Source organism: Culex quinquefasciatus, chromosome 3, assembly GCF_015732765.1.
Source record: "Culex quinquefasciatus strain JHB chromosome 3, VPISU_Cqui_1.0_pri_paternal, whole genome shotgun sequence".
NCBI classification, from domain to species: Eukaryota; Metazoa; Arthropoda; class Insecta; order Diptera; family Culicidae; genus Culex; species Culex quinquefasciatus.
Genome location: NC_051863.1, coordinates 196,188,554 through 196,214,929, shown reverse-complemented (window position 1 = coordinate 196,214,929; position 26,376 = coordinate 196,188,554). Strand labels below are relative to the sequence as shown.

The 26,376-nt window shown below is 37.1% G+C and overlaps 1 protein-coding gene across 1 annotated transcript in view; it reads left to right on the top strand.

Moving 5' to 3' along the window:
* The window catches only part of LOC6042813 (arfGAP with SH3 domain, ANK repeat and PH domain-containing protein), a 59,627-nt gene extending 34,058 nt beyond the window's left edge, over window positions 1–25,569 (top strand). Inside the window, exons 3-14 of the mRNA XM_038258926.1 lie at window positions 7,322–7,394; window positions 12,785–12,930; window positions 12,990–13,244; window positions 13,318–13,403; window positions 13,614–14,486; window positions 14,553–14,733; window positions 16,807–17,106; window positions 17,169–17,640; window positions 17,700–18,137; window positions 23,121–23,234; window positions 23,302–23,714; window positions 23,779–25,569. Coding sequence (XP_038114854.1) covers window positions 7,322–7,394; window positions 12,785–12,930; window positions 12,990–13,244; window positions 13,318–13,403; window positions 13,614–14,486; window positions 14,553–14,733; window positions 16,807–17,106; window positions 17,169–17,640; window positions 17,700–18,137; window positions 23,121–23,234; window positions 23,302–23,714; window positions 23,779–23,976 — 3,549 coding nt within the window. The 3' untranslated portion in view covers window positions 23,977–25,569. The remainder of the gene's footprint in view (window positions 1–7,321; window positions 7,395–12,784; window positions 12,931–12,989; window positions 13,245–13,317; window positions 13,404–13,613; window positions 14,487–14,552; window positions 14,734–16,806; window positions 17,107–17,168; window positions 17,641–17,699; window positions 18,138–23,120; window positions 23,235–23,301; window positions 23,715–23,778) is intronic.
* Window positions 25,570–26,376: the final 807 nt, after the last annotated feature.

Sequence of the window (26,376 nt, the reverse complement as noted above, 5' to 3'; positions counted from 1 at the left end):
GGCAGTATCATCTTGTTAAAATAATTAAATACTTTTATTCTTTGTCTAAAATTATTATGTTCAATATTTTTTATTCAAAACTTAAATTTACGAATCGTATTAGAAATTAAAACAAGAAACGTTCAATTCATCTCAAATATTAACTAAAATACACTTTTTAAAAATCCAACAAGATTCCACCATCCCTTACAAATTCAGTAAACCTGGCAAGCCAATCTGCAAGCTGCACTGGGCCACCCAGTTGCTAATAATCAACGACGTGTGTCCTTCCCTCATGGGACGGCGGTTGATGGTGTGGTCTAGTTTTGGGGTTTGGGAGCTTTGCACTTGGCAGAGCAGCACAAGTGGTCACGTTCTGCAGCAGCACCCAGCTAGAGTCATCAACCGGTTGTTGCTGCTGCACAGGAACGTCCTTGCCGTGGAAAAGTTTTATGAATGGCGACCACCACCACCACCATCACCACAAGTTGCTGCTGCTATAGTGAGTAAGGTTATGTAATCAAAGCCCCCCGCTCCAACTTCCACCGCTTTTCCGACTTTTTGAATGGAAAACGTAAAGAATGGAAGCATCTCTCACATTTTGAAAAGAACTTGGTTCGGGCCTGGGCTGAAATAATTATGTCATTGAGAGCAGTTCATGGAAGTTGTTCCCATTTATATAAGAAGTTGAACCGGAACTGGGTGACACTCTCCTATGAATGGCAGGCACCTGGGTTCTGGGTTGGGCTTTAGGGGTTGACGGTGAAAAGACGGCAGTGACACTTTGCCTACAAGGACTCATTTGTTTTGCGGTGTAACGCCTTTGAGGGCATTTTTAAACTGTGTCGGGGTTGTTTGAAGCAAGGTGGAAGGTCGTGTTCTAATTAAAGCAGACATCTTTTTACTTACGTTGAAATCTCATTTTATTTGAATATTTTTTTCAATAGATAAGTTTTAGTATAAAGGAATGCATTCTTCGTATACTTTGAAAAATATTTGCAACGGCTTATAATTACTCTTCTACATTATTTAGAGTTTTTTTTAAACCTGATTTTGTTTGCTTGTTTTCACTAGAGCCTATATGGAGAGGTGAAATTTCACTCTCATGTTTCCAATCAAACTGTCGAATCGGAGTTCCAATCGAGCAACAAGATCATGGAATATCAATGTCGGAATCAATTTAAAATAATTTGCCCAAAAAACAGTAATAATACCAATCACAAGCATTGTAAACTGTTAATTATAATAATCTGGTAGTTTTAGTTACACTGTAATAAAAAAATAGAACCCAATTCCTTTATTCTAGGAATTTTGCCTCTTTGCCTTATTTAGTAATCGGGTTTTTTGGATTACTTAATAAGGAAAGGAGCCAAAATTCCTAGAATTTAGGAATTTGGTACTTTTTTTTTTCAATGTATGTTTGTGCTGTGCTTTGAGTGTTTGAAATTTCTCCCAGAAAATTTAATTTCCCTCTATAGGTCCCTAGATTTCACGTTTTTGAACATTAAATGGTATCATTTTAAGCTGTTTTAACAAAGTGTGTCAAACCATGAACTGAGACATAACCAATATTACTGATGCATTTACAGAAATAGTAGGGGATACTAGTTAGAAACACGGCTAAATTTAACCCCAAAAAGAAACAATACATTGACAAAGTCACATGAATGAACCATCAAACACAAATGATCTAAAAATTTCAGAGTTCTCTTTTTTGACCCGTTTCAAATTCAATTCAAAATTGGGTTTAAAATTGAATTTTGTCGATATTTTAGAGGAATCTCAAATAGAAGCTTGGTTGGCTTAAGACATTTTTCTGCTCTCTCAAACATCAGTAGTTTTTTTTTCAGTACTGTAAACCGAGGAGACCCGTAGTGAAGGGGTATGCGTGATTGCCCCTCAACCAGTCGACCTGGGTTCGATCCCAGAAGGTCCCGGTGGCATTTTTAGAGACGATCTTATATATTTAAGCATAAGCATAAGCATAAGCATAGGTGCCCACCCGCAGTTGCTACTCCGTTATTGACCAGGACCTCCAGAAGTTACATCCACGAGCCGTGGAAGATAAGTGGGAGCTATCTTTCCTCGCTTCGCAACTTCTCAAAGGCCCCTATCATGCTGATCAATACCGGCGCCGGCCACGACCAGTGGTAGGGTCACGGGGAAGTGGATGGGAATTTTAGTCCGATACTTGAGTGATAGAGACCGCCCAATCGACTGCATCTCCGACAAAGTATCACATGAGTTTTGAGGGGGTTAGTAGATGGGTATGAGGTCAGGATTCACGAGTGGCAGTGATGTGACCATGAGCATTTTGTTTATCGGTTGAAAATTTTAAATCTTAGGCAGCCGGCTGCGGAAAGATAGATAATTGATCATTTAAAAGTTTTTTTATCGAACGCGTGCCAGCCGAGCAGTAGTGCTATGGGCTGGACTTATCAGTATATTTTTACAATTTAGATAACGCGAGCAAATTTCAAAAATAGTAAATAAATGACGCTTTACTCTTCATAAAATCGATCGATGCCAGTTGGAATAAATTTTTACGATCATTTACGATGAAAATTATCGCGAAAAGAACAGGACTGCGCGTCCCCTGAAGCACTGCACTTATGATGTCCAATAAGTTATAATAACCAATCACCCCATGCACACAAACAGCGACATAAAAGAAATGAAAATGAGCATGCAAAAACAAGACAGCGCGTCCGCGTGGTCAGCGCACTAATCAGAGACGATCTTATATATTTATATTATTAAATTAATTATGTATTTTGAGAACTATTCGTTGCACTGATAATGTCTGATAATTTTAGTTTGAAAAAAATGCTACAACTCAGAAAATTATGGTATTAAAACAAGCACTTTTTCTGACAGTTCATATTTCATACAGTATTCAGCAAAACCATGCAAAAATTCTCAGTGTTCAATTCCATGAGTAGATTTTTATAAAGAATATTCTTTTTCAAACCCTAAAAAACTTCTCGTACTCTGTTTGAAATTGAAAATAACGAGAATTTTATTAAGCAAATCTAATACTTCAAGAACAACTAATGTATGAAACCTTGTTATAAGTTACAAAATGATAGTGTTCCTGTTTAAAAAAAAGCAAATGATTTTTGAAAAGTATGCCGCAAATACAACTCAACCTTGTTAGAAACCGTGAAAATTTACAAAAATCATTTATGAAAATCATTGAAATTTATTTGTCAACATGAATTTTACAAGGAGAGCACCAGAATATAGATATTTTTCACAAACACGTTTAAATAAATTCGATTTATCATACATCCTCATTCCACTAATACATACACACATAAAATTAGATTTAAGGTGTTCAAATTTTGTTTTTTTACATCAAATGTACCATACCTAAGGTTGCAGATATACGTAGTTTTAAAGAAAAAAAAATCGATGTTTATATTTAGTGTTGAGGCGACTGGAATTGCGGCCCCTGTCTAGACCGTACGCCACTGGACTCGCGATGACATCTGTGTGTCTGTCACTCTGCGACTGTCAATACAGTGCGTAAAAGGAAGTGGTAGTTGTCTTTGTTGTGAATAAATGTTATTATTGTTTTGTTAGTCAGAAGAACGACACGCGTTTTATTTGTTGGACGAAAGTGTCCTTTTAATTTGTTAAATTATTACACCCCCACGACCTGCAACTCGACCACCCTGTGGGTGTCGTCCGGGGTTGTAAAATTTAGTTAACTTATTTATAAGCGTTTTAACAAAATACATATAAATTTTAGGAAAAAAAAATGTTAAAAAAATCAGAACTTTGGCTGAAATGCGTTAAACCTAGTTTTGTTTATAAAATTATCCATTTATAATGCGTTTTAAACTCAATTCGAAGCACGAATCAAAAGTTTTCACCTTTTATATGAATTGGTTCTACTGAAAATGCCTATAAATATAGAAAAAAAAAATGTTTCAAAAACAGATAATATTTACTTTTTTACAAACTTATTTTACCTTCTCCAAGATTTTTTGAACACTTCTCTATCACGGTCATTCCGTACACCCAAACGGCGGTCGCATGATTGTGATGCATGGCGGCATGAAAGTATATCAGAATATGCATGAAATCTGTCCTCATGCATTTTTTTTTGCGATATAGGGGTATGACATTTTTGCCCGTTACCGACAATTATCGACATTACCGACGGCTGAATGATTGCATTGCAAAAAAAAAATCCTAACGGAACGAGGATTGAACCATCAACTTCTTAGATGATGATCCGACACGCTACTACCGCGCCATGGACGCTTGATGAATTGAGTGGGACCGAGCACCAACATATTCTTCTCTCTGGAGTGTTGCTCGGAGACGCGCCAGCTTTATATGTGTTGGTGAGAACTGCAGATCGCTGGACATGTTAAAGCGCGGGCAAAAATGAGCTATCAGCTTGCTGCAAAAACTGTTATAAAATGTAACATTTACTGCAGCAAATCCACTGTTGCATATTTCGATATATTTATTTCCTTTGGGTGTACGTATTTAATTTGTACTCTTCTTTTTTTTCGGAAAAATCTAGAACCTATCAAAGTCACCCTTGGCTATCAAATTTTACGGTAATTGTTTTTTTTGCATCGAATTCAAATCTCGTTCTCGCACATACAGATTTTTGGGAGATATCGATTTATTTTCATTTTTTTTTCTCAACAGTGGATAACATAAATTTGTTATTTTTTTTCTGAAAAAAAAACTGTTAAAAAGTAAATACCAATTTTCAAGCCTGATTTTCAACATTTTAAGGTGAAGAGTATCATTAAATACATCATTACATTTATGATCCTGTCGAATAATAGCATAATATCAAAGAATTTTTTATTTCCAAAATTTTACGTCTTGAACCGATCTGTGGTTCAAAAATTCAAAATTTGTAAATAGCCTAAAAAGCCTTTTTGCCTTCCTCACATTACTGAGGAAATTGTAGCCACTCGAAAAATGAACTCTTCAATTAGACCTCCTAGACCCACCATCATGTACACCTATCGACTCAGAATCAAATTCTGAGCAAATGTCTGTGTGTGTTATGGGATGTTGATCAAAAAATTGTCACTCGATTATCTCGACATTGGCTGAACCGATTTTGTCCGTTTTGGCGTCATTCGATCCATCTTGGGGTCCCATAAGTCGCTATTAAAAATTATGCAGTTTAGTTAAGTACTTCAAAAGTTATGCTAAAAAAATGATTTTAGCAAAAGTCCGGAAGATTGTAAAAAGGGTGGTTTTTGTAAGAAAACCCGTCATGCTATACATTTTCAGAAAGGTATTCAAAAGACCTTTCCAACGCGTCCAAGACATTGAAAATCTGACAAATCTATCAAAAGTTATTAGCACTTAAGTGTTACTTACGCACTTTTTGCATTTTAGACCACACTTTAAATGTGTTAAGGTGGATTAAATAACGTTTTTTATTAAAGATTCGTAGATATGCATTATACAATGTATTCTGAAAAGTTTACAATCGATTACACAAGCTTTTTGTCCATTGAAAAAAAAAATATGACAATCATTCTTTTTTGCCCTCTTTTTTAAACGGGTGGGGGACAACAACTTGATATAAAAATTCTAATGGCCACGTTTGTATTAAACTGTATGTAAAAAATACTTTGGTTACCAAAAAAACTTTTTTTTATTACAAACATTTTTTCTTTTGAACTGGATAAGTTTAAATAGGATTCCTTCTTTTATATACTGGCACTCGTTTCCGAAAGGCACTTGAACGACATTTTCCACCGTTCCGAACACACAAACCCAACCCATGTACCAAGTTTCAAGTACGAATCCTGCGACCGACCCCGGACGACGAAGGCCGGAGGGCAAATTGTGTTATGATGGTACTACCTAGTACACTTGAAGTTTTGCAAAATTCCATCAAGAACCATGAAAGGGATTAAGGAAAAGCAACACAGCAAAAGTAAAAGAGCATAAAGGACTTCTTTGTTGGGTGACATTCGAGCTTCCGTTCACCTCATTCAGTCACCCTAACCTAGTTCAGCCACTGAAGAGAAGGCAGGCAAAATGGGATAAGGATTAAGGTGTTTTCTCTTTTTTCTCCTTTTTGTGTTTGCCGAAAATTCCATTCAGGAGACGATTTTTGCTTTTTTTTTTCTCTGAATAAAGAAAAGGTAGCAGTGATTGGGCTGGGACGATAAGAACCTGCAACTTGACAATGACCTAAATCCGGACCCATATGTGATATTTGAGCGGTTGAAAGAATCTTTTCTTGGAAAAATAAAGCTTATTTAGTCCTTGCCTCATTGAAATTCATTCAACCAGCGCGAAAGAAAATCCTTTGAATCTGGATTTTATTATCTTTCGCCATAGACCTTAAAAGCATCTGCATTCTCTCACGTGCACGCACTCAGAAATTGAATTGTTACCGTTTTTATGCAACTTGTGGCAGCGTCAATTCTGGCGCAAATTTTTTTGCACTTATCAAACACTTCCAAGATTTAATTTGTATTCATACCAGAGAACCGCGACGATTGCGGAGTGTAATGTAGTGCAGCGTGGTCGGAGTTAAAGCTTAATAAAAAATTCCGCTCTGTTAGGCTCGGTAGGGTAGTTGGTTCTATGTTGAATTATAACTCTTCAAATTGTCCAAGGAAAATCAGCACCATCACTCTCGTTGATGGTGCTGGTTAATTTGGTAAAAGAATTGATCCCAACATTTAAACACTTACCCTACTTTCTTCCTTTGAAAAAATCAGCACGCAAAAAAGGCAGCCTGCAGCTGGCCAATTCCTCCACTGCTCCTGCCCGTGGCCGCCGACGTGCCACGCAACTTGACTGCCTCCGGTCGTGAACTGTGAAATCTGTGCGCGCCCTGCTCGTCGTCGGTTTCTCCGCCGGTCGGGCGCGATTTGCCCCGGGGCTAAATTTCGACTTCCAGGCATTTGTATTTACTTGCCAGCAGCAGCAGTCGCTTCAATCTCGCCGCGTGTAATGATAAATATGGAAATTTTGTTGACGAAAGTCGAAATCTCCGGGCCATCAGCCCAGAATCAGAATGTGTAAGAATCGAAATGAGTGTTTTTTTTGGTTCATTTTCGGGCCTGGCCTGGCGTCATAAAACTGAGCTGGCAAATGAAATTGAGGAACGACTGCTGCAGAATAATAAACAATTTCTCTCGCTCGATTCGGGCAATTTGGAACGGTTTCGGAACCAGAGTCTTGCTGGGGGCAGATTTGCGTAATCGAGTTCGATGAGGAGGGGGGACTGGACGATGTTTTGGAATTTCAGGCTAACTTTATTGTCAATTTTAATTTGATTGGATTTAATTGCACAACTAATAGTATTATTTCTGTTTTTCTACTCTACTTGCAGACTCTAGACTTCGATCGAGAAGGCCTGACTAAACTCAAAAAGGCAGTCAAAGCAATACACAATTCGGGAAACAGTAAGTACATTATTATTTATGTTTTTTTTTTAATATTCAGTCAAAATAAAATAAAAATGGCTGAACATATTTTTTTTCACCGGAGACTTTCAACCGAAATCAGGTGTTTAATTGATGGAATCTTAGTTCTCAAGATAACCACTGAATTGGTGGGCCTATCTTGTCTAACTTTACCAAAGTTGTTTATCATATTATCCGCAATAATTTTTCAATAGGAAGTTACTTTATTGGCATTATTGAGGATCGATGGCAGTAAGAATAATATTTTCGTTATCATGTTATAAATTTAAATATATCAAAAAACATGTTGGAGACATCCACAAAATCGAGTTATTAGTGTAAAATACTAGAATTTTCACAAAATACCGTCTCTTGTTAAAAAGCTCAAAACTAATATTGTGCAATGTAGATGTAACAAGACAAAAAAAAAATAATGCATTTTCAAAACATTCGAGTTTGTTGTTTGAAATACTGAACCCGAACAGACGGTAATAACTAAATTCATGCCATTTCAATAACAAATACTATTAAAATAACAAAAAGTGTTATGGAGCAATTCCAGCTCAAATCAGGAATTTTTCTGGTACGTTTATACCCGACCCTCTCCGATTTCAATGAAACTTTATAGACATGTTATCCTAGGCCTATATAAGCCATTTTTGTGTATATGGAGCCTATACTACTCGAAAATAACATTTGAGGAGGGTGTAAGGTATTTAAATATTTTTGTATTTTGCAATTTAAAAATTATTGTATCTCGAAGCCGTTGCATCGTATCAACAAGTGGTCAAAGACAAACTTGTAGGAAATCGGACGGGCTTTCTGAAAAAAATACACTGAAACAAAAATACACTTCTATGAGATTTTTCAGTTTTTAAGTTTAAAAGTTAAATTTGATGGTGATGTCACGATTTTTTCAAAAAAAAAAATAGAAAATAGCCTAAAATGTTACCAAAAGACTCACGAAAAATGCAGGATGGTATGTCTCTCCTAAAAAAATACAAAAAACATTTACTACGACTGTTTTTTTGAAAAGTGGTCTAAACGTCAAAATCTTTCAGAATCGATAGTAGGAATCGATTCCCCAGACAATTTTACATAAAAGTCTCAATATTGACGATTGTCCTAAGTCCACTCCTTGGGAAGATACAGCGGTTTTAAAAAAAAAATGTTGAAAAAATAGGTTTTTTGTGGTTTTGCCAATTTTTATATGACAGACTTGGTTTTTCAGTCTCGTAAATATTTTTACTGGAAAGCTCGTCCCATTTCCCAAAAGTTTGCCTTTGACAGTTGTAGTAAATGATTTTTGTGTTTTTTAGGAGAGACATACCATCCTGCATTTTTCGTGAGTCTTTTTGTAACATTTTAGGTTATTTCCTCAAAAATTTTGAGCGAAAAAAAATCGTGACATCACCATCAAATTTAACTTTTAAACTTAAAAACTGAAAAATCTCATAGAAGTGGCGTGTATTTTTGTTTCAGTGTATTTTTTTTTTTCAGAAAGCCCGTCCAATTTCCTACAAGTTTGTCTTTGACCACTTGTTGATACGATGCAACGGCTTCGAGATACAATAATTTTTAAATTGCAAAATACAAAAATATTTAAATACCTTACGCCCTACTCAAATGTTATTTTCGAGTACTATTGGCTCCATATGCACAAAAATGGCTTATATAGGCCTAGGATAACATGTCTACAAAGTTTCATTGAAATCGGAGAGGGTCGAGTACAAAAGTACCAGAAAAATTCCTGATTTGAGCTGGAATTGCTCTATGGATTCTTCATAAAAATACATTTTTTGCATAAGAGTTGAATAACAGTTTATGTTATCATAACAAAATGTGTTATTGGTCTGATATTGATTGAAAGCCAAAAGAACTAAGGAATAAAATTTTTTGTTATGGAAGAATACCGACAATTGTTATTGGGATGATCGGATTAGTTGGTAACATAAAATAATAACAAAGATTTGTTCGAAGAATAACTTAAAATGTTATTAGTCTGTTATTACAATAACAATCCAATAACAAAAAAATCATAACGACGAATAACAAATCTTGTTATAAATAACATAAAATGTTATTGGCCTAGCATTTTCAAATATCAAAAAATGTTATTCCCAAGCTATTTCCGTCTGCTCGGGAAGATTGTAAAATTACCGTAGTATGCTTTTATTTTTTGAAAATCCTAAAATTTCATACGAAGCCAAATCTTGAAAAGACTTTGGAATTTACAAAAAATTCTTCAAGGTCTTAAATTTTTAAAAACGTCGAGAAAAAAAAATCATTCCGGACAATCGAATAACGAAAAATTAAGTTTGTCTTTTTAATGTTAATGTTAAAATGCAATAAAAAATTTAGTCTTACGACATTTAAAAAAATGTTTTTCGTGTATTTACTTTTTCTTGAAAAGTCCTCATTATAGTCTACTACAGTACCTGTTCGGTAACTGAGCTAAACAAAAAATGCCGAGGGGACAGTCAATGAATTATTTTTTGCAAAAATAAAAGTCAGTTAAATTTGTGTTCAGATAACCATTTTTCTTCACAAATAAAAATTGAAAAACATTTTTTTCATGCACTTGATTTTTAGGTGAAGGTGGGGCAAGACGACCCTATGGGGCAAAAGGAACAATCGCACGTTTTATGCTATATCAAAACCGGACTCATGTTCGAATGCTCTAGAATGTGCTCTACAACTTTGCCGAAGAGAGTATGGCGCTAACTTGCTCCTGAAAGAAGATATAGCGTCCTCAAAACTCGTCTAAAACGTGATTTTCGAGCAAAAAACACGTTTTAGACGAGTTTTGAACACGCTGTATCTTTTTTTAGGGGCAAGCTAGCACCATACTCTCTTCGGGAATGTTGTAGAGGATATTCCAGAGCATCCGAATATGAGTCCGGTTTTGATATATCATGAAACGTGGATTTGATAAATATCAAAATAAAAAAAAATGGTTTTCTTCATACAAATGTACAGAGAAACCTCTTTTTACGCGGTGGCGTTACGCTTTTTGTTTCATAGATTTCTCTTTAACCATACAATATTTTTGCAAGCTTCAAACAGCGTTTTGTAGATCTGAACAAAACCTACAAATTGCTTCTAAAAGATATCAAAAATGTTGCGTCGTTCCAGAGAAATCGACAAATTAGAAAAGCGTAACGCACCGCGTAAAAGGAGGTTTCACTGTATATGGTTAAATTGCTTTGCGCAAAGTGAGGACTTAACCAATCGGTCCCAAACTTTGAGGAGTTGTTTAGGGCCCCAAAAGGAACATAATAAGTGCTGTGCTCACTAAATTTGGACAACTTTATTTTTTTCCATACAATCATATTACACCCTAGTGTACCCTACGGATTTTTAGCACGGAAAAAATACGAATTGCTGCAACAACAAAGCTTGTTCGAAAATAAATACATAAAATTGCATCAAAGCAAATACAAAATTGTTTAAAAAACATTCTCGCACAAAATACAATGATATTAAGAAAATTTATAATATATCTTCCGAATAACATTAGTTTAAAAAAACGTTACTTAATCCACCGATGGTGGTTGGTGCCTTCCTCACAATTATGTACATATTTGTTTCTGTAGTAAGAATGTCAAACCTACAAATTTTATCAAAATTTTACTTCTAACAACATATCTACATGGAGTATGGGGTCTAGAATCCCACAAATCATTGGACGTAATATACGTAACCTACGGGGCTGTTTCATGAAAATTGTTCACTTTCAATAGTTATATTACTTTAAAGTTTTGTCAGCCTTAAGACAGTAAAACAATATATCTGTTCATTTTTCCCGGGAGTTTCAAATCAACAAAATCCTGGGAGCCAGATCTCCGGATAGATCCGGACAACTTTTTCATCAAAATATTTGGATCCGGCCTCTGAAATGTGTACAAATGACACTTAGGTTCTCATAACTTTTGATATGGTTATCAGAGCTTCAATCTTTTGGGCTTGTCGGAAAGGTCTTTTGATTACCTATCCAACGATGGGTCGCATGATAGATCCGGACAACTTTTTTATCAACATATTTGAGATCCGGCCTGTAAAATGTGTACAAATGACACTTAGGTGCTCATTACTTTTGTTAGGGTTATCAGATCTTCAATGTTTTGGGCTCATTAGAAAGGTCTTTCTAATACCTTTCTAAAAATGTATGATCAGACGGGTTTGCTTACAAAAACCACCCTTTTTACAATCTTTCAAACTTTAGCCAGACTCGTTTTTTTTAGCATAACTTTTGAAGTACTTATCAAAACTTCATAATATTAACTAGGGTCTTGTGGGACCCGACTAGGGTCGAATGAGACCAGAACGGTCCAAATCGGTTCAGCCAGTCCAGAGATAATCGAGTGCACATTTTTCGGTACACGGACTTACAGACATACACACGCACAGATATTTGCTCAGAATTTGATTCTGAGTCGATAAGTATACGTGAAGGTAGGTCTACGAGGTCGAATTAAGAAGTTCATTTTTCGAGTGATTTTATAGCCTTTCCTCAGTAAGGTGAGGAAGGCAAAAACGTTCAAATCAACAGTAAGTTATTATTATGTCTTCTAAAAATTAATGGAATCTTTCAAATACATTGTCATCCTTTATTTCTTTGTGATAACTACTCAATTGTTAGCAAATAAACATTAATTTTCATGCATTGTTCCTCTTTCTTGCCCCACCTATAGCTGTAGAAATAGCTGAAAATCGATATTTTTTTTTCAATAATTTTTTATGGTACAATACCGGATTTTTTATGGGTTTTAACGAGCACTTCTTTAGCTTGTTATACTTGCCCCACTTGTGGTTTGTTTATGTTTAGGCTGATGCAAATATTTTTCAAAGTTGTTGTCCATCGGCTTCGGCCGGGGTCGAAATAATAAGCCATAGTTTCCATAGCCATAGAATGGGAAAAGTGCTTTAAAATGCATTTTGCTCTAATTTAGTTGTTTTGCAATCATTAGTTTTCCAAACAAATGAAGATTTGGCGAGAAAAAAATTTGCGGTGCCAAACATCGAAAACTTTTAAAACTTCAAAAGATTTTTTAATTAACCCAAAAAATCTTAAAATGACAAAAACTTAAAATAAAATTTGTACCAGCCTTATCGACGTTTGTCTGCTTTTTAAGTGGACTACAGCCCAGTTATCGAGCGCCGAGTTACCTAACAAGAACTGTACGTTGTCAAAGACACCAAATCGATCAGAAAATTCCTTCGCAAGGTACAACATTCTTGTTCAGGCCTACTGTGTAAAATCAACCGCAAAGATGATTCGTTGACTTGAAATGAATTTGAGCATGAAAAACAGACAGATCAACAGAAATTTTAAATATTTTGTTTCAAATAGTATGATAATGCTTTATGTTTGCTTTTTCCCCCTTCAGCCCACGTGGACAACGAGATGTGTCTGGTGCGCGCGCTGGAACGCCTCGGCTCGGTGGCCCTGTCCAAGGAGGAGCCGGACATTGGGGCCGCCTTTCTGAAATTCTCCGTCGTCACCAAAGAGCTCAGCGCGCTCATGAAGACGCTGGTATGTGACCAATTCAAAGTATTTCTTAGGCAGAAGGACACTAATCGGACTGATTTCAGATGCAAAACATCAACAACATCGTCATGTTCCCGGTGGACTCGCTGCTGAAGAGCGAACTGCGCGGGATGAAGGGCGAGATGAAGAGACCCTTCGACAAGGCTGCCAAAGACTACGACTCCAAGTTCATGAAGATCGAGAAGGAGAAGAAGGCGCTGGCCAAGGACGCCGGCATGATGCGGACCGAGGTCACGCCGGCGGAAATCGCCGAGGAGATTGAGAAGGAGCGGCGCGTCTTTCAGCTGCAAATGTGCGAGGTGAGTTTCGGAATCGATATCAACGGTTTTGGAATTGATTTTATTTATGTTTTTTGCTTCCTTTACGTTACAGTATCTGATAAAGTTCAACGAGATAAAAACGAAGAAAGGTATTGAACTGCTGCAGCACCTCGTCGAGTACTACCACGCTCAAAACAAGTAAGTCAAGTCTCTTATCAGCCACATTCGAGCTGGGGGTTGAGGGGTGTGATTCAGTCAGTGCCACGCCAAGCAACGCCATGCTTAATCAGATGGCCTACGAGCTGAACGTTCCGACCAACGGAGTGGATTACAGTTCGCTGGAAGGGTCTCGCTGGATTGATCGGATCTAGGGTGAGGTTAACTAATTCTTTTGTTTTGTTCTTGCAGCTACTTCAAGGACGGCCTGAAGACAATCGCCCACTTTGGCACGTACATCGAGGAGTTGAGCGTGAAGCTGCAGACGATCCGCCACAAACAGGACGAGGAGCGGCGGAAATTGCTGGAGTTGCGGACGTTGCTGCGGTCATCGCCGGATTTTGACCGGGTCGAGAATGTCCCCAGCGATAAGGGAGGGACGGCTGGGTATTCGTTGCATCAGCTGCAGGGTGACAAAAATCACGGAATTACGAGGTCGGGCCATCTGCTGAAGAAGAGCGAGGGAAAAGTGCGGCGAGTGTGGCAGAAACGACGGTGTCGCGTTACGGCCGATGGCTTCCTGGACATTTGCCATGCGGACGAGACGAAGGCGCCGACGCGGGTCAATCTTCTCACGTGTCAGATCAAACCCGTCTCAGACGACAAGAAGGGCTTCGACCTCATCAGCTACAACCGGCCGTACCACTTTCAAGCCGAGGACGAATTGGACCAGAAGGCATGGATGTCGGTGCTGGTCAACTGTAAGGAAAAAGCCCTGGCCAAGGCATTCCAGCACGCAAACCCCCAGATGAGTCCCAGCTTGATCGAGCTGCAAAAGACGGTCATCAAGTACATCCAGAACCTGCCCGGCAACGACCAGTGCTGTGACTGCGGCTCGAAGAACGACGTTACCTGGATCAGTCTCAACTTTGGCATCCTCGTGTGCATCCAGTGTTCCGGCGTCCATCGGGATCTGGGCGTGCACCACTCGCGGATACAAAGTCTCACGCTAGACAATCTGACGACGGCGCAGCTGCTGATCGCCCGGGCCATGGGCAACAACAGCCTGAACGAAGTCATGGAAGCAACGCTCGGCAGGGGCAAACTCACGCCGGACAGTTCAATGTAAGAGCAAACTCCCCTTTCCAATCTCTCCTCGTCCAAGCTAACTTGTTACCAACTTTTCCCCAGGGAGGAACGATACGATTTCATCCGGGCAAAGTACATCGCCAAGCGGTACGTGATGCGGACGTGCGCCGACGATCGGGACCTGCGGAACGACCTGGAGCAGGCGATCATCAACGCCGACCTCGGCCAGCTGCTGCAGGTGTGGGCCGAGGGGGCGGATCTGTCCTGCGTGCTGCCGTCGTCGGTGAGTGTTTGGTTTGGGATATTGTGCATTATTAGTTCGTGATACTGAATTCTGGAAACCAGCTAGAATTTGATTTGACCTTGATAATTTGGGGATTTTTCAGAGGGTCTCTGCTGGCCTCAAAAAAATCTTAAAATCGTCAGATGTGTGTTTCATGTTGAATTTTTTTATTTAGAATTTAGATCTACACAAATCATACAGCTTTTTGTTCTTGAACAATTTTGGAGACTAAAAACAACAATAAAATTTTCTTTTGTAAGAAAAAAAAATGGTTTCAAAACATGTGCGAAAAACAAAGAATGTAGGCTTCAGAATTTGGTTATTATAAACATTCTAGAATATTATCTCCCACCTTAAAAATATTTTTATTGGAAAATATAGGTTTGGATAATGGACTTTTACAAAATTATTTATTATTTCATTTTCCATACTTTTAAAACACTTTTTTTCAATCTCAAATATTGTTTAATGAAAGTCAAAGTTTTTTTGTCAACAAATATTGCTTTTCATATAAATGCTTCAAGGTCAGACCAATTCGTCAAAGAATTAACTAGTTTAAAGAAAATGTTTTGCTTAAACATGCTTGCTTCATATAATTTTGGCAGTTGTCCATACGAAAATCTATCAACATATCGGTATATTGGAAACGGTTTAACTGATCGATTAAGTGTTTTCGGTAAAATTGTAGGGAGAATTCAGGATAAAAATACACTCTTGAATTTAATCACCATTTTTTTATTTCAGTAATTCACACAAATTTTTAATTTTTGTTGATGTTTTCGAAGACCAAAATGTCATATTTTGAGTTAAACAACTTAATTTAACTTTTTTGATTAAGTTCACCGTTTTCATGTTACATCCCCAGAAAAATATGTTGTGTATAAAAAGTTACTTTTATACTTTTAGTCATAGAAAATTGTCATGTCATAGAAAATTATATATATATTTTTTTTTTTCAAAAAAAAGTAGCAGCACTGGCAGGAGAATTTTAACGAACACAAGATGTCAATTTTTTTTTGCTTATTTTTTTATGAAAAATTAGTTATTTTTAACAGTAAAACATTTTTTTCCTTACCCATGATTTTGAAGAAATTTTAATAGCTTTTTGATAATTTGACAGCATTTTTTTTTAATCTGTAATTCGAATTTACTTTTTTAAATAGATAGTTATTACAAACTTCGCTGTTTTCAAAAAAAAAAATATAACTTTTGACGTTCAATTGGCTTCGTAATTTTTCACGCCAAGAATTAGAAAATTTAAAGGAAACCATAAATCAATTCACGGAAATTGAACAAAACGTGAAAATCCTTTAAGGAGGTATTATACTATGACAAAAAAACGCACTATTTTGTGTTTGACAGTTTGCCACATTCGCAAACTTATTTGCGGCAAACTCGCATGCAAAGCAAAATGTATGCAGCCTGACGTTTCTGAAAACAAATGCAGGCAAACGTCCCAAATCGCGAGTCTAAGGTATCCTTAAATAACCTCAAACTTGTTATTGAATGAAGGAGGTATTAGAATATAACAAACAAACAAACTCGTACATTTTGACAGTTTGCCTGCATTTGTTTGCAGTAGCGCCAGTCTGCATAAATTTTGCTTTGTTTGCGAGTTGGTCGTAAACAGTTTTACGAGTTTGGCAAACTGCGAGTTTGTTTGTTTGTTTTTTACTATTTACCGATTTTGGGTATATTTATCTTTATGCAACTATTGTGTATCAATGATCTTTTCCATGAACCAAAATTCAACTTGTTTTTTAACATTCAGCACAGTTTATTCACATAATGTTTATCAAGTGATTTTTCCTTTTAAAATTTGTTTAATAGTTAAAATTAATTCTTGTAAAACTTTTTTTCTTTATGATACCAGTTATCTGGACCCCAGTTTGGCGTTGTTGATTGAGAGTCTTGTTTTCTTTGCTTAGTGAAGGAAAAAGTTTTCTTTTTAATTTTACATGGAAATCAATCATATATATCTCATTAGTATTAAATGTGTTCATTGTTAGGGATCTTTTGGTTGGTATTCGAATCGGCACCATGGCATTTACTTATTTGACCCTATTTTTTCAGGAATTTGGCGAAACCGCCCTTCACCTCGCCGTCCTCCGCGAGATGGGCTCCACGCTGCACATCGTCGACTTCCTCATCCAGAACATGACGGCACAGGGGCTAAACAAACAGACGAATCCCCCAGGACCGGCAGACATGTCCGGCCGCAATACTGCGCTTCATCTGTGCGCGCTACACGATCGACGCGAGTGCATGAAGCTGCTGCTGCGATCCGGCTGTGACCACGACGTGCGAAACTCGCAAACGCGAACCGCGATCGACATTGCCAAAGAGATGGGCCACGAGGCCTGCAAGGAGTTGGTCAGTTGATACCATGGCGAATGGAGTGTGGTTCTAGTTGATTCTAATGAGTTTCTTTTCAGATTGAGCATGCCATAAAGCGTGAAAAGAGCGCGTTCGACCACATCAACACTGACTGGAACATCCACGACGACGGATCGACGGACTTTTCCGACGACGACACGGTGCTGACGGACGAGCGCAAGTCTCGCTCGCGGCCACCGAGCTTCGTCGGGGGAGATTCCCCGGTGGCGCTTCGGTCCCGATCTTCGACCTGTGATTCAATCCAGAGCGGTTCCAGCCCCAGTTCCAGCTGTAATCCCAACCTGGCCCAGTCCGGTCAGCAGATTCCGGGCAATTCCAACAGCAAGATTCCCATTCCATCGTCCGGCACTAGTCCGAAACAGTACGCCGGAGGCTCGTTCGCGTCGCACTACGGTTCCGGTGGCGGCGGTGGTTCTAGTCCCAACTCGAGCAGTTCCAGCAGCATCGTGCGGCAAGCCTCGGCCCAGATTGCTGCCGCCGCCGCTGCCCAGAGCAAAAAGTCTTCCTCTGGTAAGGCCATTTCGAACTAGATTCATCCCTAACCTAACAATTTTAATTCATCCCCGCAGTCAACATCGGTTCCCTCAAGAAGCGCACCGCCCCAGCCCCGCCACCAACGTACGGAACGCTACCCCACGCCCCGCGCCACTCGCAGAACATTGACAGCGACATCTTTGGCGTGTCGTCGGCGGCCGTTTCGTCCCACTTTCACCACCATCACCATCACGCGACCGACATGTACAGCACACTGCCACATTTGCCGCGAGGCGCGTCCGAATCGGGAGTAGCGAGTGGTCCCCAAGTGGCGCAGGTCGCCGGACAGCTTCCATCCGTTGGGGGTGGCGGCGCCAAGTCCAGTTCGTCCCAGCAGTTGCACTTTGACAACAAGATCTACGAACGGTTCGAGGGGTACATTCCGTCCAACAACCGGGATCCGAACTTTCTAAGCTCGTTCACCGGCGGTCACAAGCGGTCGCCCAGCGGGGAGTCGCTGGGCAGGAATTTGGGTAGGTATCATGTCATGTAGGGTTATTATTAAGGTTATCGAGAATCGATAACAATAGTATCATTGTCATTATTATCGTTCCGCGGTTATTTTATCGGCCAAAATCGAACATCAACATTTATTTATTGAAACTATTATGATTTTTTTTTTATCAAGTTGTAGTCATTTTACAAGTACATATAAGTACTCAAATTTTCATAAATTGCAATATTGGTGCCGACATGAAATTTTGACTAAAAAAACATGATTCTGATTTAAATGTTAATAAAACATGGCTAAAGTGACTGACTTAAAGTGATGTCCTTCTGGTCATTAAGGTTTAAGATGTTGGGGTAAAATGTCATGCTTATTACCGCTCTAATCTAGTCCGTCCCATATGTAAAAAGTGGATGCTGAGATAACGCCGTGATAAGGCCAAAAAATGTTGCACCATTTTTCACATTTCCAATCAATTTTTTTTTTGCTGATTTTTTATATTTCATATTCCAATACTAGTTCAAAAAATATTTCTAACATGAATTTGTTTCATAAAACTTAAATTTAGAGATAAATTTGTGTTATTTGCATACTAGAACTCACTTGCCTTTATTATTCTATAAATAAAGGCAAGTCAGTCAATGATATCTGGAGTTTTTTTTTAAAGGTCCAATAAACCAAATTTTTAGTTTTTGCTTTTTGGGTGTTTTTTAATACCCCTGACTCAAGGCGGTTTCATAAACACCCAAAAAGCAAAAACTGGAAATTTGGTTTATTGGACCTTTTCAAAAAAACTCCAGATATCAAGGTAGGCTTGAACATTTTCACCAGAAGTTAACTGCCGCTCTAATCGTGTCCGTCCCATATGTAAACACAGCAAGCCGAGACAAACGCGTGTCAAATTTGTCCCGCCCATAAGGCTATGTGTTAGAATTTCACGAAAAAAAATTTTTCTCCGGCTTTCTAGAACAAAGTACTACATTTTATTGGTTTTTCTGATAGTTTACATAATTTTGAACCAAACTGCATCATTACCTCAAAATGGACGAAATTACATATGGGACGGACTAGCTTTGAGCGGCAGTTAAACTGTCATTTCAAAATTTGTTAGGGGTAATTTTAAAGTAACTTTCACAAATAATATAAAATTACGCTATTTTATGTTTATTTCAGATTCATTCATTTATAGTGAAGTAAATAAAAAATCTTAAGAATAATTTATAAAAAACCACTGCGAAGTCACTCTGCCGATTTGTACAACATTAACAAAAACATCATTCCTGTCAGAGCTATTTACGTAATTCAAACATGTTGCTTTATTTATTTATGTTTACATGAACAAACTCACAGTAATACAAAATTCAAATTATCTAACCATCAACACTTTACCAGAAGCCATAATTTATTAGACCGACCCAATATTTCAACATTAGCCGGCGAAAGATGCATATCTTTCAAAGGTGCTCAATTATATAATTATTTTTGGAATAGATTTGGTGATTGTCAAAGCGTATCAATATTTAAAAACAAATTGCTCTCTTTTTTGAATGAACCCGCTGTTATTGAACACATCCTTAAATCCTTTGATTTTCTTGTTACATAGTAGACTATTTTGTTTTCCAATTTTCTTTTTGTTTTTTCTCTTTTTTTCTTTCTTTTTCACTTTTGCTTCCTTCTAAAACTCAGTTTAAAAGTTAGTTTTCCGACACAATTATCTTTTTTCTATAATTTTGTCTTTATCGCCATAATCTATGCACTTTTTTATATCATTTCAGATTTCTCTTGCCAGGATCAACCAAACTCCTTCACAGGTGGAAACCAATGGAGTTTGACCGGATATTTAAAAGTTAATTGTAAACACTAAAATTTATTGTATATTGTATTAAAACGATGTAGGTTTTTGGTGCTACTGCTTTGGTGGCTTTTCCTACCGAATAAAAAAAATCAATCAATCAAAAAAAAAAAAAAAAAAGTTCATAACTATGAAAATCATAAACGAGAATAAAATAATACAGAGGCAAGAGATATTTGAATGCGTGTCTCAACGTCTGGACCGTTGAAATTTAGTGATCAACAATCTACGTTTACCGGAACTAGAACCTCTTCCAGAACTAGGACCAGGGTAATTCATTCAAGATTGAATAGAACTTATTTTATGGAATATTACTCATAATAGTATGTAGTTTCTTGTTTACTCGTGGTTGTCCCTTTCATAAAAATGCACGAATGGTTTAAAATATTATGCATCAAAATTTAAAAATATTCTTGCAGATAAATATGAACTACTTATAGTCTTTTTTTAAGTTCTGCGGGTTCATAGAAACATACTGATCATGTTCGCATAAATGTCCCATATGCAAAAACAGCATGCTGAGAAAAACGCATTTGAAGTTTGTCCCACACACATTTTGGAATTTTCAGACAAACATCACTTTTTTATTAAATTGGCTCAAAGTACATGTAAAAACAATACTTTTGCTATGTTTATCTCAAAAATGACCAAAATACATATGGGACGGACTAGATTAGAGCGGTAGTAAAGCACCCAGAGTTGGCAATCAGGGTCAAACACTCCATTGTTGGATATCAGCGATATCAGTTGAAGGCAGAAAAAAAATAAAATTTGAAATTTTGGAAATTTGGAATTTAAAAATATGACAGTTCCAAAGTTGAAAACTCAAAAAAATTTAAAAAAAAATATTTCAAAAACATGGAAAATATCCAAAAATAGTTTTAAAAAATTAAGAATTGAAAAAATCTGAAATTCTTTAAAAAATTCAAAATTTTAAAGCAACAATTAAATTGCTTTATTTATTAGTTATACTTATACTTATGTTAAAAAAAATTCAAATTATCAATAACTTAATGAAAATATTTTTACTCAAAAGACGTTTCCGATCTGAGGTCATAAAGCTCAAGATTTGTTAAACTTTCTAGAATCAGGCCGTTGCAAATATTTTTCAAAGTTAAATGGACATTAGGGTGGTATATTTGTACAATGGATTGTACAAGTATCTCAAAATTTAAATTTAATTTTTTTAGGTTTTACAGTTAAACAAATCTAAAAATTATAGAATATGATTTTTTTTAAATTGTAAAATTAAAAAAATCAATGTTTACAGAACCTATTTTAAAAATAAAACTTTAGAAATATAGATAGAAATTTAAAGATTCAAAGTATATGTTGGGGTTGGTCCTTCTCACCGTGAAATCCTCCTTCGATAGAACCTGAGCAGCGTTTACCAGACCCCAACACGAACCGGTAGGTGCGGCAGGTAGGGGGGGGGGGGTGTACAAGTCCAGTGCACACTCGGAGTCGGTTTCCCAGGAACAGCAGCGGCCAATTCTTCCCAGAGTCCACCGAGGACTCATTAGACCGCACCGGATATCGCACAGTAACAACTCGCGGAAATTAAGTAAAATAACCGAGTAAAAATCGTCACTTTATTAACATTTAATAACTAAAAAAAAATACAAGTAAATTGCGCTCGTAGCGCGGGCCAGAGGCCCTCCTGTTGGCGATCTCCTATCGGCTCAACTTGGTGTATTGGACTGTGTGTGTTTAAACCTAAATCTCCTACAGATCATCTTCAACCCACAAGTCGATCCATATCACGCATATTAGCACCAAAATCCGGAGATAATGAGCTAATCCTAGGTGACGTCATTGATCTCTCCAGAGAGGATCGAAGGTATCAAAAGTGGTGAATATAAGTTTGACCAGGGGTACATCCAAGGGTGGACGCTACTCCCAAACAGTATACTTAATTTTTGAAAATGTTGAAATTAGGAATTCAAAAATTTGGAAACCGAGAATTCGAAAGTATAAAAATTTTAACCAAATAAATAAAGAAAATCAAGAATTGTAAAAAATGATGAACTTTTTTCAAAATTAATTGGTTCACAACATCAGGAGACATTTATAAATTTAAAAAATTCAAAATTATCAAATTGGAACTCTACAAAATGTTATTTGAAATTTTTTTTTAAAAATCAATTCTGAAAAAGTGGGAAAAAACTCAAAATTAAAAACATATTAATACAATTTAAAAAAATCTAAACAAGCAAAAATACATTAAAAAAATTGTTTTTTTTTTAATTCGTTTTTTTTTATTTTGGGTCCAAAAATATGAAGTTCATTTAAAATAAAAAAAACATATTTGAAATTTGAAAATTTGATAAATTAAAATTTGAAAGTATGAAAATTCCAAGCCAATGTATTTACAAAAATATAATAATACCTGCAAATCCATCAAAGCTTATAATCTAAATAAAAATTAAGGTTAAAAGTCAAAAAAGAAATTTGAAAAGAAACAAATTCAACACGAGAATTTGAAAATTCCAAGCTTATCCAATTTTAAATAAAGAAAAAATAAGACTCTAAATTCTGAAATTCAAAAAAAAAATGGAATTCAAATATATCTAGATATTTTTTTTTCAAAACGTCCTATCTGCATACGAAACCCGTGACTCATAGGTTGTTTTGGAAATTTAATCTAGATATGAAAATTATAAATTTGAAAATATGAAAACAACCAAAATATTAAGATTCAACAAACTTGAGAATTTATAAAGAAAATTGAGAACAAAGAGAACTAAAAAATCAACTATTTCGATAATTATAATTACATTTACAATTTAATATTATCAGAAATCCGAATATTTAAAAATTCTAAACATTTTTTTGAGAATAAAAAAAAACTTTACAATCTGACATTTTTTTTAAATCGTGAAAAAAATTTCACTAAAATGTATCCTGATTTGAAAATCGGAGATGAACGAAACCGGAATTTGTCAAAAAAGGAAGGGTCAATTGAGAATGCATATAATTTCTTTTTAAAAAGTGTAATGCTCAATTTTTATGGTTTGCAACGACCATGGTTTTATGGTTTGTCAAACGACCCAATATTTTGAATGTATTTTCACAGCATTGCCGTTTTTGATATAAATTATCAAATGGTTTTATAAAACTCAACACAAATAATGAAAATCCTCTTCTCTTCGACAGCCGGCGCCAAGCTAGTCCTTCCACCGGCGGGCGAAATTCCCCAGCTCAAACCGGTGGACAAGAGCGTCCACAACCGACCAAAGCTGCCACCGCCCCCGGGACCACCAGCTGGAGGTTCGTTTTCCCTGTCGTGTAGAGTTTGAACTTAACAAAGCTAACAGAGTTTGTTGTGTTTTTGCAGACAAATCAATGTCCAACGGACAATCCAACGAGAGTCTCTCCTCGATGGACGACGCCGTCGTGCTGAGGAAAAAGGTAAGCGTTTGTTTCAATTTACTCATTTTGGTCTTGAAGCTAAAGAGTTTCTGCCTCGCCCACCAGGTATCGACCAACTCCTCGTCCAAGTACGGCACCAGCGACTACGGCAGTGATGTGCACCAACTCCACCACCATCACATCCCGGCCGCTGGGTTGGACAGCTCGCTGGCGTCCATGTCCTCGGGTGGTGGCGGCGGTGGCACCAATCTGGACTCGTCCGCCAACAGTAGCTTCAGCGCGCGCAACGACACATCGGCGTCGTCGGGCGGGCTCGGCCTCGACAGCAGCAGCTTCAACCTGTCCTCGTCCAAGAGTCCGGCCTCGTTCCTCGGTTATGTGAGTAGCTCTCGATTTCGATTAGCGGGTTGGAAGGGAGTTTAAGAATGTTTCCTTCATGCAGGGCGTCCCGCGGCGATGTCGCGCCCTGTACGACTGCAACGCCGACAACGACGACGAGCTGGAGTTCAAGGAGGGCGAAGTGTTGCTCGTGCTGAACGAGCGAACCGACGACGACAACTGGATGGAGGGTGAGATTGAGGGCGATCCGTCCCGGCGGGGCATGTTTCCGGTGAGTTTTGTGCAGATGATTGACGAGTAAGAAGAAGCTGAGCTTCGTCCACACACACACACACTGAGAGTGATTATTCTAAGTCTGCTGAGCGAAAGAAGGCCTTTTCTGCGTTTGGCAGGAAAGGTCGAAAGCATGGAATACAACCACAAACACACAATCTTATTTATTACACATTTTACCAATCGCCCAGAACGAACAAAACTATTTAATCCCTTTACGAGCGAAAGAGAGAAATCACACACATTATTATTATTAGCTCTATTGTGTAAAGTTTAAGCAACAAAAAAATGCCGAACAATTCGTGCGCTGTACATTTAAATTGACTGCTCAAAGTAGAACACTTCGTTTTTGCTTCTGTGTGTAAGTACCTACAAAACAAAAAGTATATAAATATTCATTAGAAATGGGAGAATTTATCTCCTCACAAAACAGTGTCCTCACTCTCTTTGATTTGGTCGCGTATTTTTCCAACTCCTCCTCGTCACTCACACACACAATTTTCAAAAAAAAAAAACAATGTTAAACCTAAGAATGAAGCATTTATCTTGTGAGTCTGACACTGTATTGCACGATTTTAGTCGATGGTTGAGAGAAAAAACAGTGAAACAAAGATGAAAAAGGACAAATTATCTGCAAATATTATGATAAATAGAGTATTGTTTGTAAACTATTATCGATTACCTATATATAAATGGAGAAAAAAAAGTAAAGCATTAAAACAAATACAGAAAGTTACAAAACGTTGACGTCGTCGCGAAACGATACCAGAAATTGAAAACTTTATGTGCCAGTATACAGAAAAGAAAGATTAAGATGACGCAAAAAAAAAACAAAGAAAGAATTCATATTATAAAAAAGAACCTAATCTATCGGAGTAGTGAAAAGTGAATACAAAAAAAAGTAATAAAAAAGAAACTCATCGTACCCACAGTAGAATGCAATTCAAACCAAGATTCCAGTGACAAAACAAAACAGTAGAATTCCACCTTCCCGTTACTCTCGATGTGAAAGAAAATCCTCTAGAATCGACGTTGCTTCAACCCACACGAAAACTGAAATCTAAACTGTCTGACAGTGGAAAAACAAAAAGAAATCGAAGTCACTATTTAGCGATTGATTAGCAACCTGCAATCTGCAAACACAAACCTACTATGTACTACTATTACACTATTACCACTACCAAAAAAGTATTACTGTTGAGCAAATAAAAAATGAGATGAACAGAGAAGAAAACAAAACAAATAAAAGTGTCGCATTAAATTATTACCATGTTTAGAAAGCGCAGAGCAGAGAATTACTCGAAGCAAATCAACCGAACCAGATAGAGATCAAAATCAAGCAGAATAAAAGCAAACAACCTACCAACCTATGTGAATGTGAATGTTACAAACAAACAACAACAACAAACAGAAAAACAATAGATCCTATAGGCAGATAAAATAAAATAATAAAAATGACGAAATAAAGAAGCGAAACACTTGAATGAATACACACCTACATGGGGACGAATCCGTTTACCCGAAATGCAATCACAGAAAGAGAACAAAAACAAAAAGAAGGCATCAATCAGCAAATGAGCAAACAAAATAAAAGTACATGATACATGAAAATGAGTAAAAAGGAAATGATTTTTTTTTTGTGAAATATCCGAAAAATATCCGTATCACTAAAAGTTGGCTTAAATCGGTTAAAGTGATCGGTTAAATGATGATTCTTTGAAAAATCAGGTTTTTGCACCCACCCTAACACGGCGTAGGTATCTCTAATGGCAAAACAAACCAAAATTCTGGGCTAGATATTTCGGCCAAGGAGCCGCCAGTCCAGTGTTGGGCCCGATCCGAATTTTTTCTTCAAATCGTGCTGTTTTCGAGGTTAATTGCTATTTTAAATTTTAAATTACAAAAAATAATATTTTTTGTGCTTTTTGAAAAAAAAAAACACTTGAAGCACTTAAATTTTCATGAAAAATTTGAATACTTTTTTCCCGACTCATCATTGATTGGCCAATGGGAAGCAGAAGCTCGACTAGGATTACAATAGGATAGGGGTGTGGCAAAAAGAAATTCGTATTCTAGAAGATGTTAGCAGGTAGAGCTTGGGTTTCTCGTCGACTCGCACATTTTACCTGCTTTGTTTGTCTGCACGGATTACAAACGTCATCCTGACCCGTTTGCGAGTTTGGCAGACTCGGTAGTGTAATGGCTCCTTTAGGGTATCTGCAGCGCTGGGGTGCAAACCAAATTTGCTTATGAAAACCGAGATCAAATTTGTCACCTTGAAAAAACTTCGTCATTCTCACCGCTAGGGTAGCAAATTTGCCAAAGAAACAAGCCCACCGCGGGGAGTAAATATGTTTTTTTTTTCGTTTTTTGTCCTCGTTTACCTTCAAAATCAGTAATTATGCGTTGATTCATGCCTAGAAATGCA